The sequence below is a fragment of the Pagrus major genome, chromosome 11 (genome assembly GCF_040436345.1).
Source record: "Pagrus major chromosome 11, Pma_NU_1.0".
NCBI classification, from domain to species: Eukaryota; Metazoa; Chordata; class Actinopteri; order Spariformes; family Sparidae; genus Pagrus; species Pagrus major.
The window spans coordinates 20,693,827-20,714,355 of record NC_133225.1 but is presented as its reverse complement, the minus strand read 5'-3'; the positions used below and the strand labels follow the sequence as shown (position 1 = coordinate 20,714,355).

The 20,529-nt window shown below is 39.6% G+C and overlaps 1 protein-coding gene across 1 annotated transcript in view; it reads left to right on the top strand.

The window, feature by feature from the left end:
- LOC141004802 (adhesion G protein-coupled receptor D2) overlaps positions 1 to 20,529 on the top strand; it is an 89,166-nt gene that overhangs the window by 62,070 nt on the left and 6,567 nt on the right. The window contains exon 23 of the mRNA XM_073476464.1: positions 8,271 to 8,353. Coding sequence (XP_073332565.1) covers positions 8,271 to 8,353 — 83 coding nt within the window. The remainder of the gene's footprint in view (positions 1 to 8,270; positions 8,354 to 20,529) is intronic.

The window sequence follows — 20,529 nt, the reverse complement described above, 5'->3', positions numbered from 1 at the left end:
AGGCAGTAAAGAAATCAATTTTAGTGCCAGACATTTGAGTCTTGCTGGGTGTAGCAATCCAGATGTAGTTGGGCTATGAACATTCCACTGACAGTATTTAATTTTTTCTAGTGGAATACCAGCTCAGACAGCCAGCAACATATCACTTTACATGCCTGACTCAGGCAACTTGCAGGTGACTCAGAACCAAAATGATTTAGTAAGAAAAGTAAACTGGAGAGAGATAAGAGGAAATATTACTGTATGTTGTGGAGTGTGGGTGTGTAATGCAGAATATCTTATATAGTGACTGGGGAGTTGCAGTTTGTTAGTATACCATTTCAAGTCACACTGTTTAATTGCTACGTATGTGATTATACTGTGAGTGCTATATCAGCATCATCAAACACAGCTAAACTCTTTATAACTCCCCTCACTATCTCACTTTTCCCATTTCTCTGTCACTTCTCTCCTAGCTTCAGCTGATCAATTCATTATTTGTCTTCCCGTTTCATTTCCCTTTTACACTCTCTTTTTGTCTTTTTTCCATATTCTCCATCATTCCTTCCATGCTCTCCGCAGCCACATTTCCCTGTTTGAAATGGGTGGGAGGGCTAGGAGAGCTGGCAGATAGCAGCTTTTATAACCTGATCAATTTTACAGTGGCTTATTGAATAGCTTTTAATGCCCTTCTTTATTTTCAGTTGTAACCTGCTCTAGAGTGTCTGCCGCTCCAGGGCTGATGTGATGGCTCGCTAGAGAGAGAGACAATAAATTTTAATACATCGTCTCTGGAAAATTACACATGTTTAATCATTGATTTTTATTGGCTCATCATGATAACATTATCTCAGTGGGTGAGGGTGGGCAAAAGAGCGGGTCATAAAAGGAAAGAGGTTGAATTAGTTATGGCATTTTAAAGAGTGAAGTTGACAAAATGAAATGTTGGCTTAACCAACTTCCTTTGTGTAATATACAATGTATTGATTGGCTCTGTAACTATAATATACATCGACAATTTGATGCAGTCACCATTTAAACAAATGGAGCCTTCTCTGCTGAGACAAATCAACAAGATTAAATGTCAACTATGACTATGTTTTTAAGTGGCAAAGGAATTTAAAATGCACAGACCAAATTACATTACATACCGGATTTCTTATGGGGCTGTATGCTAAGAAAGTACCTCTGTCATTTTTGTCAATGATTTTCAAACTTGGTCTTATCTTTAATGGTCATATATCTGGAGATATCCAGAACTATCTCCTACTTTCCTGAAGTTGAAATAAATGTAAGCTAAAGTATCTTCATGCTCGTTGGTGCCTACTCCAGTGACAAGAGGTCATTGACATGACATTAAATACACAGCAGAGATGGTGGAGTTGATGCAGTGTTTGAAAAATCTATATATAGAATTTGACTGGAGGCTTATCTTATTTAAGAAATGACCAAAAATGCAGTTTGATTCAATTAAGGGAACATATGTTATTTGTTTTTATTACGCAATGCTATTGCAAACACTATTAATCTATTTGAAATACTAATGTATATCTTTAGTCTGGTCATGTTTACTCTCTATCACAGCCACTGTGATTTCACCTCAACAACCACAGTGCAAGAAAGGTGAAATCTGAATGTGTGTGCAGCGAGATTTATCGTCTGCATATAAAAAAAATATCAGGATCATTAAGTCCAACTCTACTGCCATCATGCTGATGAAAGCTGGCAAACACATAGACTTCATAATGCCTGGTGTGTGTGCCAGTGTGTGTATATGTGTATAAGGGATGTGATAAGGTAGATTGACTTCTAATATAAACGGTAGAGGTGTCTACTGACATCCATATAGCAGTGCCCTTTGTGTCCCTGCTGGCAACCCCATTCTCTCCTTATGTGTGTGTGAGAGTGTCAGAGAGGGTATGAGGTTGTTGTACTATGTGTGTGTTTGTGTGCAAACATAAAGTTATCATGCTGTATGGTCTTTTTCACTTTCTGTGATATTGTGTGTTTGAAATAATGTATTAAAGTTTGTGAGTGTGTGTGATTATGAGGGTATGTGAGTGTAATACAATCAGCCTGGGTAAGTGAGGGGGCAAGTCATTAGACCTGCGCACATGTGTGCATGTGTGCACAAATCTGTCTCTCCCTCACTCTCTCTCTTACACACACACACACACACACACACACACACACACCACATAGAACACACACACAAACACACACTGGGGCAGGTTAGCCCTCCTCCACACCAGCACCTGCTCCGCTGAAGGTGAAAGAAGTGCTCACTTGAGCTCATTGAAAAGTAGATGTGACAGTAAATTTTTCAGGCCCTTGTGAGATGGGAGATCTTGTTATAGCAGTCAGGATGGGGGTCAGGGCAGTGGCTGCTTGATGATTGAGGAAAAGAGAAGTAAATTCATTCTGCTTCGGGCACTTTGTCAAGTGCCAGTAGCTTACTGTTGAGAGCCACTCACCCATCACCGTGTTACGGCCCCAGAGGTCACCTCCACCGCCATAAATCTGCCTCGCCTGCTAAACCTACTGCCTTCCCCTGGCTGAGCACGAGCAGCAAGAGAGGCTGCAGCTGCCGCTGCTGCTCCTCATAGTTACTCAAATGAAAAAAGGCAGAGGGGAGAATATAGATTCTCCTTTTGATGCTGCTGATGGTGTAAGACCAGGACACTGGGTGTGCTGTGCCACGGGGGGGATGTGTACGTTTGGACTAATGGTTGTGTTGTGTGAGAGTGTGTGTAAGAGAATGGATGGTTTATGGATATATATTTGGAGAAAGGGACATTCTTTGTATGTTACAGTAGGGGCTTTCGTATATGTAAAGGCACATTTTGTTAGCGAGATTCATACAGTGTATTCTTGTGTTTAGAGGAGGGTTTCTGCAGCTTTTCTTTTAAAATTTAAGGCAGTGTGCTAACATTATCAATTTGATAATTGAAAAACAATTGTGCACAAACATCATAAGGGTATGAATATATAATAAAATAAGGCTATTTTTTACAATCTCAACACCTCTTTTAGTTGCTTTTCACATGTTTCTGCAGAGAGAGAAATGACTAAAAATAAAAATTATTTATCAAAGTGATACCCCACTCTACCCTGCAAAACCCACACAGGTCAAAAACCCATAGGAGAGTACAGAGAGAAAAGAGAGGGGAAAGAGGTATTGCAGAAGATAGAAGCAGACCAGGGATATGAGAAAGAAAGGAATAAAATTCAAGAAATGTGCAAATGAAAAGAAGTACAGCAAGTGTTTTTCCAACGCTATTGCCCACAGCCGCTACACAGTCTAATAGTGGTTAAATACAACACATAGAAGGTACTCTTGCATCACCAAGTGAATGGCTACCAATACAAGGCCAGTACAACTGTCTACATTAATCAGTTTTGACAGTCTTACAATGTTTAGAGTTAAGAGCAGCACTCTGTATTCTGTACTCATTTATATAGTCAGTGTTGTGAATTCACTGGTAAATCAAAAAAAAAAACATGCAAAATGTTGCACTCATGATGGTAATTATTACACAGCCTCTTAGTGTTTGTGTCCAAAAAACATGCAATTACACATAAAAAGATATGTTCATTGTTTTAATAGACCACAGTAGTGCCACATTTTATAAATGGAACTGATTTCATCTGGGCTGCAGTCCACCAACACTGGTTGATGTTGAGCCATTTTCTCTGCTGAAATGTAAGATTGGTGGGTAGAACATTCCTTCAGCTGTTATTTTGTTTTAGCACTGCCAACATACTCTCTAGACTCTATCAGAAGTTGCTCCAGGATACAAAGGAAGCAAAAATCTACGTTTTATACTTAATGAGGACCAAGAAATCCCCCAAGGTTCAGTAAAATTCTGTCACTTTTTAGAGTGTGCATAGGACTTCAGTTTCTATGCTTATTCTCATTCTTTCATAGGGTCACACCAAAACAGACACCAACCATATACAAAATCATAGGGGATCCTGTTCTGTCATTTCCTAAATTGATAATTGGTATATCTTGAAATTATTGGTATCTTTTTCCATATGCTAACATTTTTCTAGGATGGTGGTAGAGAACTAAAGTCAGAAGAGGGGAAATGATCTGGATCTGGTGTGGCTGTCTATGTGTTTACATATGTGTATGAGTGTGTTGTTTTCTGTACACACACGTGTGCAGAATGTGAGTGATATGCTTCTTTTTAAAGTGTGTCATCGTGCACCATAATTACACCTGCCCAAATATGTGTGTGCATATGTATTCAACTACCCATGTGCATACATGTGTATGTGTGTGCACACACCTTTCAAGCTTTTTAGTGTACGAGCACTGGCCTGCTTTCAATATAGCCTCTTATTAGGTGGTGATTATCCTGCCTGCATCTGGCTTCTTTCAGCCTTTGACTGGAAGTTGGAGAGGCCAGGGGCACCATGGGAAGAAAGGAGTGAAAACTTCCTGAACCCAGCGTCCACCCCACCCCTCAACTTTAGTGTACTCCTCAACCTCTAAAAGAACCCCATAAAATTTTCACTCATGTTTTTTCTATAAACCATAGAAAATTCTGAATCGGGCAGACACATTTGTTGATGCTTCTCAAGAAGTGTTTGCATACAGGTTTGCATGATGTAGACTAAAGGTATTCTAGAAGATACCTTCAAATTAAGTTCTACCTGTCCTACATTGCACTCACTGTGTAATGTCTGTCCTGAATTAACCTTTGAATTAATGGTCAACACTTTTGAACTGGATACAACTTTCCCACATTTGTAATGCAGACAATTCTCACAGTCTTATCTTCCTAGAGACAGTTTAGAGACTTACTATATCTTGTCATGCCTTTAAAATTCAGTTAAATTGTATTTGTTCAAAAGAGACACTGGATGAAATCACAATACAGTAGTATTTCAGCAACCATCTTATACAATTGCTGTGTTTTCATTTGATTGTCAAGCACATTTGAAGCAAACTTTTGAAATGTCACAAGAAATTACACAAAAAAGTGGATTAGACACACCTCAGTCTATTAGTTTTGGAGCAAATAATTAGACTAGTAGTATTATCAGACGTTGGCTGTAAAGGTAACATTACACATGGCTGTAATGAACAGAGTAAAAGAAGTTTGCAACCACAAACAAAACTAGTTGTTACCAAACAATAACCTCGAAGAAGAAGTAGAAGTAAAAAGCCTTGGCCATCTGTACATCTTTAAACAGCTACTTCAAACATCCTCTTCTTCTTCTCTTGGAGCAGAAACAGCTGATCAGCCTTGAGAGTCATATATTTGCTTGCTATGTCACATTATGGGGAAAAGATGACAATCTGACATTAATAGCATGTTATTAATGTTAATTAATAGATAAAAACCACCTCAAGCAATTTCCATTTCCCTTAACGGTTTCTAATGTGAGAATATGGATAAAAATACTTGAAATGCGATGATAATACAGCTATGGCTTCATCTGTATGGAGTCATTTCATTTACAACCACAAGCTAGTGGAGAAATTGATTAATATGCCTTTCCTCTAATGCTAAAATACCTGACTGTACTGAGGTGAAAAGGTCAAACCAACGCAACTCTCAAGAAAGAAAATGTTTAAAAATATTAACAAGCTTATCAAGTGTGCTTCCAAAAGCACAAGCACTACCTTTGGGACCCAACCTTCAGCACAGATGCACACGTATGCACACAATTTCTTGTTCCTTCACTCCTACTCCTACCCATAATAAATTGACAGAACACCCCTGGAAGATGCAGACAGCACCATTGAGATCTAAAAAAACACTGTAAAGCAGAAAAGAGACCAGGAAAATAATAAGACAAAACAGGAGCAAAAGAGGAAGAAATAGATCGTAGATGGGGAGAAAGCATTGTGGCAGGATCCCGAGGGCCTGGCTGGGGACTTTGTAAGAGCCCATACATCAGCTGTCACCCAATGGGCTTCCAAAGAGCCACAACAGAGAAACACAATAGACTGGACAGATGGTCCCAAACAAACTGCAGTGAGTTTGATGCTATTAAAAGCTGTTTACCTCATGCCAGACGCCAGCGAGTGTGGTGGATGCATTGTATGATCATTTCGGAATGACTGAATGTGTGTGTATTTGTGTGAGACTACCAGCTTCTTGTGTTTCAACAAACCCTCTGTTGTGTTTTTAGCCACCAAATGACCATTCGTAGCTTCAGCAAGATGTGTATGTGTGTGTGTGTAGGTTGCTCATAATTAAGATACAATCAAAGACAACATGTGATGGTGAAACACAAACAGTATCATGATTGATTTGCACACAGTGGATGCCAGCTAGCTCCGCAGGCCATGATGAACTTTTGGCTGTTACCCAATAACCAGACAAATATAAAACAGACCCCCTCTCTCTTTCTCTGTTACTCCCTACCTCCCATCCTCTCCTCCTTCCTCTCCCCGTCATCTGCTCTCCTAAAGAATGACTCTGACACCTCAGAATGATGAACTCCTTCAATGCACTGACCTTTCTCCTTCGGACTAGTCACCCACCCTCCTGCCCTCGTCCATGTAGATGAGACAGAGACAGATGAAGATATTTTGCAATGTGTGTGCATGTGTGGGTGACGATGGGGAATGGTGGGCGGGGGTGTCTTGCAGTGACACGGTGAAATTGGTTTTGGTGTTGGTGGATGGTGGCCGACCCACCTTCAGATCAGCAGTCAACCAGGGAGATTAATCCAGACACAGGAGGCCTGTTGGAGAGCAGTCATGACAGGCCCTGAACGAGAGGAGAGAGACAGGCAGGGAGACAGACAGATGGGGCGGATGGGTTCATGACAATGATATACCTACTGAGATTGTGTCCATATATCTATGTATGTAACTTTCAGGTTTAACATACAGATTGTTAGACTGCTGGGGACATGAATAATGTAAAGACCAAGTTTCTCCACCATGACATGTAAAAATAGCCCAAATTTAGCATAGTTCCTAAATCATTAACCAGTTTATGTAGGTCTGGTGTTGCTCTAGTGGATGATTTCCCTGGTTGGATAAAACCAACCAAATCAAACAGGACATTACCAAGCAGTGTAAAACAGATCAGGACATCCTGCAGTCAAATGTTTAATCTCTTTAAGTTATTGCTTATAAAAAAAACTATATTTAACAAATTTACGTGGTCATGACCTCATTCTAATGCTGAGTTTGTCATTTCTTTCCAGCCACATCATCATGATAACAGCTTATTGTTAAAAAATACCTGTTCCTTGTGATGAAACCACAGAAACATACATGTATATATATGTATATATATATATATATATATATATATATATATATGTATATATATATATATATATATATATATATATAGTGCCTGAAATGAAAAATGACTTGATGAAAGTTGATGAATATGGTATTGTTAGCCATGCTTGTCTTGGCTTCTTCGTATTCTGCTTTAATTGGCTCCGATATATAATCCTCAACCTTTGGGCCATCCTTTGTAATTCTGTCTTGTTTCCTTCTATAATTGGTTCAGATCAGTGAGTCTTATAGGTCACATAGAGGTTAGAAACCGTTGGATCATTTTTATTATGTTTAACTTTGCTCAATCATGGCTCACATACCTTTTGTTTTTTTCAGTTATTTAAAGACATTTGCTCCATTTGTGCAATTTGGACTAACTGACAACTACACAAACAATTCTTGGTGGGATTGTTCATATTTTGAGTTACTGAACGGTAAGCTTCATGGATCCTGAGACACAGTCATGAAATTGCTAAAACTAGGCATTCCCTAGTCCACTTCCTGGGTATTAAAAAAATATTGTAGTAATACAGGGTGGTCCATTTCTAGGTGATGATTCTGAAATCACAAAATAATATTTGCAATGTATACATGCTCTTATTTCATTGCATGTGTGTTTGTTGGGGCATGCAGCACATGCAGATGAATCAGTAAGGCCATTTTCAGCCATTATTGAATGTTAATCTTGGATGGTGTCTGCATAATTATTCAGTACAAATGTGAAATAGAAAAATCACGCCCATAATATTGTGTAAGGATTTTTCAGGGTAAAATTTGGTTTGCAAAATAAGCATAAAGATCTGTCATGTCCTATTCACTTAACATATGTAAACAATAAAACTTTAATATGTTGTTATTCATTTTAAATGACTTTAAGAAACCAATGCTCACTTACTTGCTCCAAGCACGTGTCCTTGTGTGTGTGAATGTGTGTATTCAGTTACTTTTCGGTGGAGCTGAACACCATTAGCAGACCCGACTGTTTGCATGTGTCTTTATCTCTGTCTGTGTGTATGTCTGTCTTCAGGTCAGCTGTCCATTCCTTGTGTTCCAGAGAGACTAGAAAACCCCTTGAGCCAAGCCTCCAAAGACACTCATCTGCATAGAAAGGTAACTGACTCCTCACACACATAAACACACAGCAGGGTGTATCAGTCACTCCAGCGGGACTTTGAGCTTTGGGTAACAGGGCAGTTCAGGGGGTCAACAGCAGCATTTGATCTCTGACCTCAGGACAAAAACAGACTGAAGTCGGGGGCTGAGCGATCACTGTGTTGGGTTCACACGTTCAACAGAAGCAGGTCAGTTAATGCACTTCAGTTTGATCTGATTCAGTTTGATTAAACGTTGATTCTAGAGCTTATAAAAAATACTTGTGATTGACATCTATTAATACCGAAGTAAAGACATAATGAAACTTGATAAACCTTTTTTTAACCAAATAAAGGTCTTGTAGCCACACAAAAAATGTAGTCAGTAAAAAAGAATTAATAAAAATGTAATGTAATCATACACTTCTCAATACTTGAGTGTAACTCAATTTCCTGCAACACAATGTTGATTGGCAGGAACAGGATATCAAAGTCTTACAGAATTATTGAGGTCCTTTTCTCCCTCCTCCTCTTTCCCTCACACACATCCCCTCACATATGCTGCACTACTGCTTGACTGACTGCCTCTTCGCTGAAATGAATTGAAGCCTCCAACTCCCTGATCAGACTCTGCATATCCCTGTCCCCCTGGTGGCCAGCATTAGAACCACATCACACATCACCACATCTCCCTTTAAATAAGTTACTTTAATTTAGTCGAATTTAACGTCTTTTGTATTTCAAATTGTAGAAAATCTGCCATCTGGACTTACATAACAAAGATAATGACTGAACTTTGTAATGTAAGATGCTGCTGAAATAAATGTAAAAAAGAGAGCACTTTATATTACATTACATATATATTACATTTGCTTTGGTGTCTTTGCCTTTGTTAATCCAATGAAGAGTCTACTGAGCATCCTTTATGCTTTAGATTCATACAATAAGAGGTTAAACACCCAGATCAAGGGCACGTGAGTGGTTATTCTGAACAGTGGTGAGAGTGTTAATCATTTAAACTTCTTTGAGATTGATTTAGAGATTCAAAGCCGGCAATAAGCCTGCTTCTTGAAACCTTCAGTCCAGTGGCTCTTATTTATAAAACTAAGAATACTGATTCTGCCACATTAAGCAGTGTAATTGTTCTGCATAGAGTATACAATGTTGGAGTAAGAAAAACACCTTAAGTTACCTGTTAATATCTGTCTTGTGTTGATTGTTTGAGAATCCATGTTCATTTATTTCAAAGCATAAAACTGGAGTTTGAGATGAGATACTCAGCATCTTTGTTAGAGACTCTGAATTAAAGAGCTGGTTTGATTTACTTTTTCTGTCACTAAGTAAGCAATCCTGAGCTCTGAATTATAAATGAATGTAGGATAAATGTGGAAAATGAAAAACAGCAGTGCTCAAAGTTGAATATTGAAAACCACTGTACATGTACCTCCATTCCCTTGATAACACAGCAAATTATCACAAAGCTGGCAAATTTTCAACCATACTAAAACAAAAAAAAGACAAATTTACTCAATCTAAAACAAGAGATTTTATCTTAACAAAATAGCAGATTTGGCATTTTGGCTTTGAGATAAATGCTACTAAAAACCTACTCCAAGATTAAATCACTTTTTCAGGGCTTCACTTTCTTTTTCTTGCTGCCTCTTTCACCCTTGTCGAACTGCTACCACACAACAACTTCCAACTGTCCTACCTCCAATGTGATCGAAGCTGACTTTTCTCTCCACCCAGCTTTGTTTTTCTTCGCAGCCGTTGGGTGGTCCATGTCTCTCTCTCCCTCTCTCTCTCCTTAACTCTATCTTTCTCTCTCACACACAGTCATTGTCAAGTTCACAGCGTCTGTTTCTCTTTGAGTGCTACGGGACCCAGGCATGGTCCGAAACTCAATACCAGAGTATACACAATTAAGTTCACACCAGAGGTTATTGGGTGGAATTGTGGTCTCATTCCACAAAATGTGCGAGTCAGTCAAAGGCTAGAAGGGTGTGAGTGTTTATGTGTGGTTGGTTAGCTGGTCAAGGTTAACTAGTGATAGGAGGTGGAGATGATGTGTGTGTGTTATCGGGGCGGTCCTCTGGTTCCGGCTCAGGCGGGAGTCAGAGATTCTGTGCAGATTGGCTTGCCATTGGAGACTTTGCCTTGACAGGTTGTGGTGTCCAGTTACAATCAAAGATAAGGTTTTAGTAAGTGTGGCCATCGTGTTCAGCTGTGATTAATGATGTGATTCATGTTAGTAGATTGTTGAACAGCATTTTTTTGCCTCATGCAAAGTTGATGTGCTTTACATTTACACCTGCTGCAATGTTGGGAAAGTTATGAACAGTTTTAAATTGTCATCTTATCAGAATAAAAGAAAAATACAGTTTCGGTCATCCATAACTAATGCTGCAACAGCACACCAAACTTTTTTATAAATATAACTTAAATTCTTAGCGTAAGCTTTTTTTTACGCAGATCATAAACTGAATATCAATTAGTGGATGTCGCCACTGTAATATCAACTATTGGTTTGTGATCTACTGTTTTGAAGCCTCGCGTTTGACATTATGGTCATCGCAATCTATTTGTTTTGCTTTTTTGGTTTATTGTCTATTTTACTCAAAATGGATCCACATTTTACAAAATGAAAATCATCATGTATTGAAGAATACTTGAATTTCGCAATTGAGACCATCAACTCTTTAGTAAAATGTTTGCTGAGCAAGTGACGAGTAATGACAATAAAGCAAAACATTATGGAGATATTTCCTAATTTATTTTCCAATATAGTCTGCTTTTGAGTCCAATTAAATAATGATCATATTTTTCTATCCTTTTAATAATTATCCTATATATAATAATATATCCTTTGGTATGGGCTCTTGAGGTCTGTTACATAAAACAGAAAAACATATTCCTGGTTTTGCCCTGCTGAACTCACCTCAGTTAACCTTTTCCAGCCTGTTGAGTGTTTCAGTGTTGGACCAGTTAGCCATAGCTGCCTCTGAGCACCGTTCACACGCGATTGGGAGTCCCATGACAGGCCAGCTGGAACCTTTAGTCCAACCCCACAAACACACATGCAGACACCAAACCTCCATGGAGCCCCCACTGGCCAGCTAGCCTGTCAGTCATTCAATGGCAGGGTTATGAACGTGTGTGTATGTGTATGTGTGGGGTATTGGGGCTTCCTGTTTTGGCCCTCCTGACAAGGGAATGCTGGTGTCATGTCTGTCAGCCGTGGGACAAGCAAGACACACCACGGTTAGACTGAAAGGGGATTTTAGCAGCTGATATCTGATACAGTACCTTTAATAATTTTTCATGTGACAGAACATATTAAGTTCTTTGGGTGTTTTTTTGTTGTTGTTTTTTTAATAGCATTAAGACGAGCAATTAACCTCAAAGCTCTCCTTAGAAATTCAGATTAAGACATTTTCTTCTGGATAGGTTAGCAGCTCATACAAGGGTGAGGCAGATTTATTGTATTTTTTACATACTGTTGATTAAATTACTGAGTGGTTTCTCTGGACAAACTACATATAAATGACATGTCATAATACATTTACCCGCCTGTGGTCAGCAAGGAATTTTCATAGAGGGAGATATGCCCTTAGCAAACTCACCAATCTATTACTTAAGTGGTTAAGTCTTGTATCTGCTCTACAGTGCACAGCTGATTGGTATGCAAGTTTGTTTACATGGTGTAATATATTGCATATTTAACAGATTCAGTGTGGACAATGAGCACCCGTCATCACAACACATTGAATGCTTGCATGAAGTTAGGACACAGTGTTGGTGTACAGCACCAGCAATCAAACAGCAGATGTTATGCCAGATATGACTGAAAAATCTGTCAAGTTGTATTCATGTCCCTTCACAAATAAATACATTGATGCAGAAGGTTCTCTTAAAACCAAGGGCTTTTTAAAGAATAAGCAGATTTGTAAATATTATTGAAATGAGCTGTTACTGTCATTTTACAGTAAACCAATTCTTAAAAAAACATTGAAGTTTTATAGTTCACCAAGACATTAATGACTGATTAGTCAAATAACTAAGTGGTCCTATGACTTATCCGCTCAGGCTCACTCTGATTAAAAAAAAAAAAAACTAAAAAAAAACAACAACAACTTTTAAATGACCTACCAGAACATCAAAGACACTTTACAACATTTTGTAACTTGTAGAGCATGTTGCAACCTTTTAAAGACACCCACATTCACACTCATGTCATTCCAGCAATTCTACCTTCATTTCAGTAGTTGTTTAAAAAGTGTTAATAAAGAAAATATGCTCTTCACTTCTATAAGCACCAAAGTGTATTTATGTTAAAATGCCACATTGAGCCTCTCAGAAAATCTTGAAAAGACCCGTTTTGTCACTTTTGTGTAGTTTTAATCAAAAGTAATATTATTTTCCCTCGAGAGGGGTAGCCTAGTACTCTTTGCACGCTGTCTCTCACATACAAATGCCTATAAACATATGCACAACGTAAAATGTTTATGACTCTCACAGTCACACACACACATAAAACAACAAACACACTCACTCACTCAGATGTCTTGGGGTTAGCACCAGTCATGTTCCATTAATCCAAAGCAACCAGTGGTGATTGATCAATTAGCCCTGCTTAAAGCTGGGGCTCAGGCTGATCAATAGCACTGATCACCAGCCAAAGGTTTTTCATTAAGACCTGCTGCTCTGCATGAGTAGACTCCATTAGCATAGACCAAATGGGCTGTGAGGAATGCAAATGCTGGATTGAAAACACACACACACACGCACACGCCTCATAGCTTTGCACTATATCTAATGTGTATGTATGGGTATATATAAAATCACATAGCCTAATTGTAGTTTGTGTCATTTACAAAACAATTTTGTAGCTCCTTTTAACATCACACACATCTCTATTATCTGTTCAAGCATATGCAATTAATTAAAAAAAACCTCTTCTATTACATGTAGAAAGTGCTGTTGATTTGTTGGACTGAATTTAGGTAATCAGATGTAAACCAATCTTGTTTGGCACCATAACGATGAGTTACATTCTCAAACAATGTTGAGAAAAAGAGAATCAACAACTCTGACTGGTCGTAATATAAAATGTAAATTATAATCACAAATTATGATATGGTTATTCTATTCATCCCCTTAATGTCGCAAATATAATGAGCATAAATATATAAATATAATGGGATGTTATCACTTTTGAAAAAGTTTCACAAAAATTACCTGTAGCATTACATGAAAGCCAATTTTACAACACTGTGGTTTTTAAAATAATTTTAAATTGATAAAATATTTAATAGCTTGAGTGTATTTTAAAGAAACTTTAAGCAAACCCTTCCTTAATATTGTCTTATTAATTGTAGGACGTTCTTGGTAAGAATGGCCGGGAAAGTCATGTTCCAAAATACAACCATATATGAGTCATATTGCCTCTCATAGTGTTTATGGTACTGTAATGGCCATGTCTGGTAGCATTTCCCTTTTATCCCACTCGTTGTCAGTCTTCTTTGTTAGTTACCTGAAAAACAGCGGATGTTGCTACACCACAGTGATATTTCTGATGCACGACCCCATCAAACCCACGGGATCATCCGTGCCTAAAATACAAAAACAACGGCCAGCTACCACTGACAAACTCACCTTTCTCACCCTTTCCTAACCCTCTGCGGGGCACAGAGCCATTGTTTCACTTAAACAATCCTCATTGAATTAAAAACTGCCTGCTTGCTTTGTTCAGAGAGGCCGATGCGTAGTGCTGTCATGGGTCCTATCGTTAATGTGCCATCACTGTACCTCACATCCTCAGCAGACACAGGCAGCGCTGAGCTTATTTCCTCCATCTGTAGGTGAATGAGTGTGCACATATGCATCTATGTGTGTTGTGCAAGTGTGTGTGTGAGAGAGAGAGGCTACCACTGTACAAGCGTGTTGGTGGATGGGGTGAATGAGTAAGAGAGGAGGTTGGAGGGTGGGTCATTGTGTGTATGTGTGTGTGCGATAGCATTAAATCGCTCAACAGAGAAAGCAGATAAGCCTTATGGCATGAGGTGCTTTGGTCACTGGTGGAAACACCGCAGAGACCTGGTGACATACACACGCCCACACAGTAAGTCATTTCTCTCTACAGAAAAAGCTTAGCTAAAATCTTCACTTTATCTAATCAAATCTAATCGATGACTGACTGACAACCAAAGAGATGGTGGTAAGGATGATGGTAGTAATAGATGATTGACTTGATTTGTTGTTTTTTTTGGTTGTTTTTTAATCAAACATATCACCTCATTTTAGTTTTTAGCCATAGGATTTCTTTTCATGTCAAACCTGAACCCTTTGAATGTTAATTAGTATTTCCTGTTAAATATCTTTGAGTCAGTCTGATTTTAGGCGGCAGTGTAGCCTCATGGCTTGAGAAAGTACTATCAATATAAGGTTATATGATTCAATCTTCTCACCACCAAGACTGTCTAAACAGATAACCTCTTTATATGTCCCTGACCATGACACAATAAGCCTGAGCTGCTCACTTTTTGTAAATCCACTCAGACCATCCACGATACTGCCAAAATTTAACACATCAAGCATTCAGTAAATAAGTAATTGATTGATTGTTGACATATATAGAAAGAGATACCCCTGACGAGACATGGAAAATTTCAGAACTTCCATGAATGAGTTGATTATCCATAATTTTTGGGTGTGGATCCCGATGGGACTACTAATGACTAAAGTATGCCAGATTTTACTTTGGAGAGCTCTTAACTAATAAGTTACAGTGAGAGGGAAATATTAACAAAAATAACACATACAATAGTACCTTTGTAGCCTATAATGTTTGGGTTTCGTTAATACTGTTACTTTGAGGTATCAATCACCTCCAAGTTAATTTTTCAGGCCGTGGTGGTATTGGATTGCATTATATTTTTATTCATCTAATCCCTGGAAAGAACAGATAAAACGAGGAGCTGTCATCAGGGTTAGAACAAGGTTCAGGTTTGGGTAAGGGTTAGGGATAGAGAGGGAATGTCTTAAAGAGGAGATGGCAGTGGTAACACAAATGTGTGCATTTGTCTGTGTGTGTGTGTGTGTGTGTGTGTGTGCGCGCGCGCATGTGCATGTGTGAGTGCTTGTTTCTCTGTATTTTAGCGGAAAGGAAGGGAGTTGGTCGTAGAGATACTGAGGCAGACAGGAAGAGATCATCCTGGTGTTACCATGGCTGGGGTTGAGTCCTCTGGCTCCCCAGGCTCATACAAAGCACACATGCAGGTTATTGCTGATACCCTCACAAACATCTAAATGGATGGGCATGCCAGTGCACACAGAACAGATGAATGTAATGTCTCCTTCCTCCTGGCCTCTCACATCCTTAACTTTTTACCTTGTCAGTACTGATTGGTGTCATTTTCATGCTCGAAAAATGTAACATTTTTAACTATTTCATTCACAAAGTTTATGTTTATGAAACATCCAATAAATGCCAAAAATGTAAAGTGTGTCCATAAAGTGTCAAAGCTGCCAGTCCAGCTACATACATACACGTGGACAATCACAATCTTGCACTGATGTCCCAAGAGTTGAATGGGTTTTGCATGGTTTGCATGGCAGAAGAATGATATTTCCGTGAGCCGTGTGTGGGTGGGTGGGGGTGGGTTGGATGGATGGACGGATGACACCCGTATCCATCCCCACTGGGGAGAGGAAGTCCCTATCAGAACACAACAGGAAAGAGACAGAGCAAAAACAAGCCCATGTCTTTTTGGACATTAAATCACTTCCTGTAGGGCTCTGGGCTGCCTCCCCCACCATCCTCAGCATCCGACTCTCAGCCCAGTTCAACCACCCTTTTGGCAGACAGAGAAATTGATCAAGCCTCTTCATCTATGTGAGTAAAAAGAGTGCATGTTCCTATGGGCACACATCTCATGTATTGCAGTCGTGAGTCAAATAACTCATCAATAACAGAGAGAAGAGAGGTTTGAGACCCCTTCAGAACAACCCTATTTTTATCTTTTAACAATACAAAACACCTTTGCTTCAAAACCAGAATCCATTGCCTTACAGCCACAGCGTATATACGTGTAGGTAATGCTGTGCAGCTTGCCAATCTGATTTATCGCTGTGACTTGCAGATGTGATGAGTATCGTAGGATGTAAGTGCCATATAAATCCCTGTATCCTGACAGATCACAAGCCCAGAGTCTGGACCTGGTGCTTTGATCCTCATCCAAGAACAAAAACAAAGAGACAAAAAGGTTTATCTGTGGCTACTGCAGGAAAAGCCCTTTTTAATGGTGGCAGGAAAAGACAATGACCACAGTTTTCTTGCAAAACACAAACACTAGTCTAACTCTGCCTGACTTGTGTGTAATACAGACTGGCTCATTGCAGACATCAGAGATCTTGATTAAATCTCATACGTATGTAGAATATGTAACTCTTGCACAATGCTGTCCTCATCCTGGGCACAGCTGTAAAAAATATGACTTCCTTCCTGTAGGCAATTTCCTGTTTATGCCTGAATTCAGGTCAATAGAGGGGGATAGTGGTCGCTACCTCATCCACTGTCATCCTTCCCTAGAGGTGACTCAATCTTGATGATGCAGGATGCTAGAGAGCACAGTGTCGTGCCTGTCATGTCGTCATGTATATACGACTTGTTTTTTAAATCTTCTCACTTCTACTCTTTATCACTAAATACAATAATCACAGCCACTGTTTGTCTTCTGCTGCCCCTCCCTTTTAACAAACAGAAAGAGATATATGCACAAAATTAACTGTTCTTGTACTTCTCCTTGCAACATGTCCAAAATGGATAACTTTAGAACAGCCTCTTTTATCCACAAAACAACAAAAAAGTACATATAACATTATTTGCGTTTTCTGCTCCCCACAAGAGTGACCCCCTCAGTCTTCCCCCCAAAAAGTCTCAAGTGCACACACATGGATCTTCCTGAGACACCCTGTTTGTTTAATTTTCTGCTGATTTGCCTAAAACAGGCAGCAGCCGCTGCTGTGAATGTTTAATTTAAGAGCTCATGTTCCCCTCTGCACGATATGTAGTGGTTGGGAACATGGACAGACGTGATGAGGGGGGTCCAATGTTGGGGTTGAGGGAAATGGGGTGGGGGGAGCTGATGGAGACCCCCAGGTCTCCGGGCACAGTCATTAAGATGGCTTCTCGGTTTGGAGATGAGAAAGCATGCTCGGCACTCTGGGCTTATTGAAGATGCTCCCCTGCCTACTTGGAGCATCCATTATTTATGAGTTTTTACAAATTTCAACTGACATTTTTATCAGTTGTGAATGTCTGTTTCTGATTTGGCTACACTAGGTGTGTCTGTCCTCCCACAAGATGAAAATATTGGTCGAATACGACCGCTTGGTACTACAAAGCAGAAAAGATAACTGTTGGGTGCAGGTTTCTTATTACTTTTATATGAATGCTTTGCCTTTTGGACATTTCATGGTGCAAGGGCTATATTTTAAATTGCTGACACATTAGTCGGTGACACAAATATATGACTTTGATTGTGCACTGTAACCATTGGGCTACCAAGAAACTTAAGTAATATTCTTGATAACACCTAAATCAATTAGTCTTCAGAAAGTTAAAAGGTTGCTCCTACTGCCAAATCCACTGCAAAATAACACCTATTTCTACAGCTTTATGCAACTTCAAGTCTTTAACTGGCATGTAGACTGCAAAGTACTCTTAAGAAATCATGTTTTTCAAGTTTTTTAGCACGCAAGTCACTAGTTGGTTGATAATTATGCTTGATAATTACTTTTTATACTTTTGTGATTATGGGCCGGATCTACTTAAGGTTTTCGTGTATTAAAACGTGTGCAAACTCCTTGCACACGCAAAAAAATGTACAAACTGATTTACTAACAGTGCGCAAAAAGGGTTGCGTCCGTCAAAGGTGCAAAATAGCGCATCTGCATCCAGTTAGTACGTTTGCAGCAATGAATATGCAATATGGGGCGTTTACGCGCAATTGTGCGTGTTCTGGGTGGAGAAAATGTAAATATATTAATTTAGCACACGCAAAGTGATTTATCAAACCTGAAAGCAATTTTGCTAATAGAAACTGCTTCTATATTTAACACGTCTCAAAGGGAGGTGCAAACGGTTTGTATGCGTAATTGCGCACACATGGCTGTGGTTATTGTTGCAAGAAGGAGACGCCGAAACAATGGAATCAATCTTCTGATGTCTTGGTATCTCCTTTTCACTTCATCCACTGTTCGCCTGTTTTTTCCAACAGCATTAACTTTTTCACCGATTTTCTCCCACACGGCGTTCCTTTGCGCGACCGTCCGATTCCTTTGCTGCAGCTCATTTAAATGTTTATTCGCTTCCTCTACCAACACTTCTAATTCCAAAGGGTCGAATTTCACTTTGCGCTTTCACTCTCTCAAACTCGCCATGCTGAAAACCATGAAACACGCTAAACCCTCATTTAAATAGGCGTGTCTCCAACACGTTTGCGCCTGTTGTCATTTACGCAATCACTCTTAGTAAATTGTGTGTGTGTGTGTGTGTGTGTGTGTGTGTATGAATGACCAGCCCGGGTCTGTCAGGAAGCGTCGTCTCTCTGCAGCCTACCACCCCGACCCTGTTTGTCTCTGGCTGAGCCAGTATTGATCCGACCACTACCCTGTGCTTTGGTGTTCAGCCTCAGGCTTCGCACAGCCTCACCTCACCTTCCATCACTCACCTCACATTAGACTCTGAGCTTGATATGCACTGTTAGGCTCTGGTACACTCCCAGAGAGAGAACTTGTCAAATGCCAGTTAATGTGAGCCCTACCAGAATGCTGCCCACTTGCTGTCAATCTTGCATCAATGTCGATCAAGGTCGATTTGAACAATGCTGTGCCATCTATTATACATTTTTGTTTTCTGAGAATTACATTTCCTAATTCGTAAATTGTTGTTTTTGTCAGTAGAACCTTGATCAGACAAGAAAATAATAATTCTCTGTCTTTTCTTTATCTCTGTATTTTTCAACAAATTTTGATCTTGTTCAGCTACATAATATAGCTGGTAGTAATGTGGAGTTCATGAATGACAAATTGTTTATATCCCTGTCAGCTGGTGGCTTGATGTTTTGCTATGTTAGCAAAGTTGTCAACTCTTTAGTTTTTGGTTATAAGTAATGTAATCATTACAAATGCATGTAGACACTTGTCCATATTTACAACAGTGATGTATAGATGAATTTCAATCTGAAACTTCTTGCACAATGTTGCTTTAAAGGATAGTGCCAAAATGAGGGAAAACAACTCTGCCAGTGTAATGCCAGATGTTATGTCATATGCTTTAGTTAGCAGGGGTGGATAGTTTTAACATGGTAGGTTTAAATGGAGTTGGAAGGCCATTCAGCGATTGGGGAATTAGTTGGTTTAAAACAGTGACCTGGTCAAGAATCCGAAAAACATGCAGCGTACACTGCCATTTAGGGCTGGACCACAGGCTTGCGGTGTTGGTTGCAGTGCCTCAGCAACCAGAACCAGGAATCATAATGATATCCAACAGAGTTCCAGCCAACATAAGCCTGTACACCCAGACTTTCTTTCTGTAGGCCCCCCAACAATACAGCAAAGAATTGCGATAATCAAATGCTTACATGATTAACAATTTCATACAGGTGACAGGGAAGGTTAGTGATTCAGTGGAGCAGATCCAGGCCTTGTCAGGTTTAGCTTGATCAACACCAGCATGACAAACCTAGAGCTGCATGTGATGTGAGGCAGCCTTTTCCCTGTTACACTTAACTCCTGGCCTCTCTAAAACAGAGCCACAGCTCCAAACAGATGCTGAGGGGATGTTCCCCAAAGATTTTCCCTGGGGCCCATACTCTCCTTTTTCATAGCTATGTTTAAGTCTGTGATGTTCATTTATAGGAGCCTCTATTACAGTGTTATTGCTGCCCCTGGCAAAGGACCCAGCCTCTTAAGAGTCCTCAGTAGCTTGCAGAAACTGTTGCTGTCCCGAAGGAGAGACAGCAGACTAAATAATCAGTTTCCCATCACAGTGACAATGTGAGAGCAGCTGTTTGCATCTGAAGGCCTGCCAGCAATTGTCCGTGATGTTCTGAAACAGAGAAGGAGAGAAAGGAAGCATGGAGGGAGGGGGAGATGAAAGGAAAGTTTCTTTCTGCTTGATTCAGTCCTCTT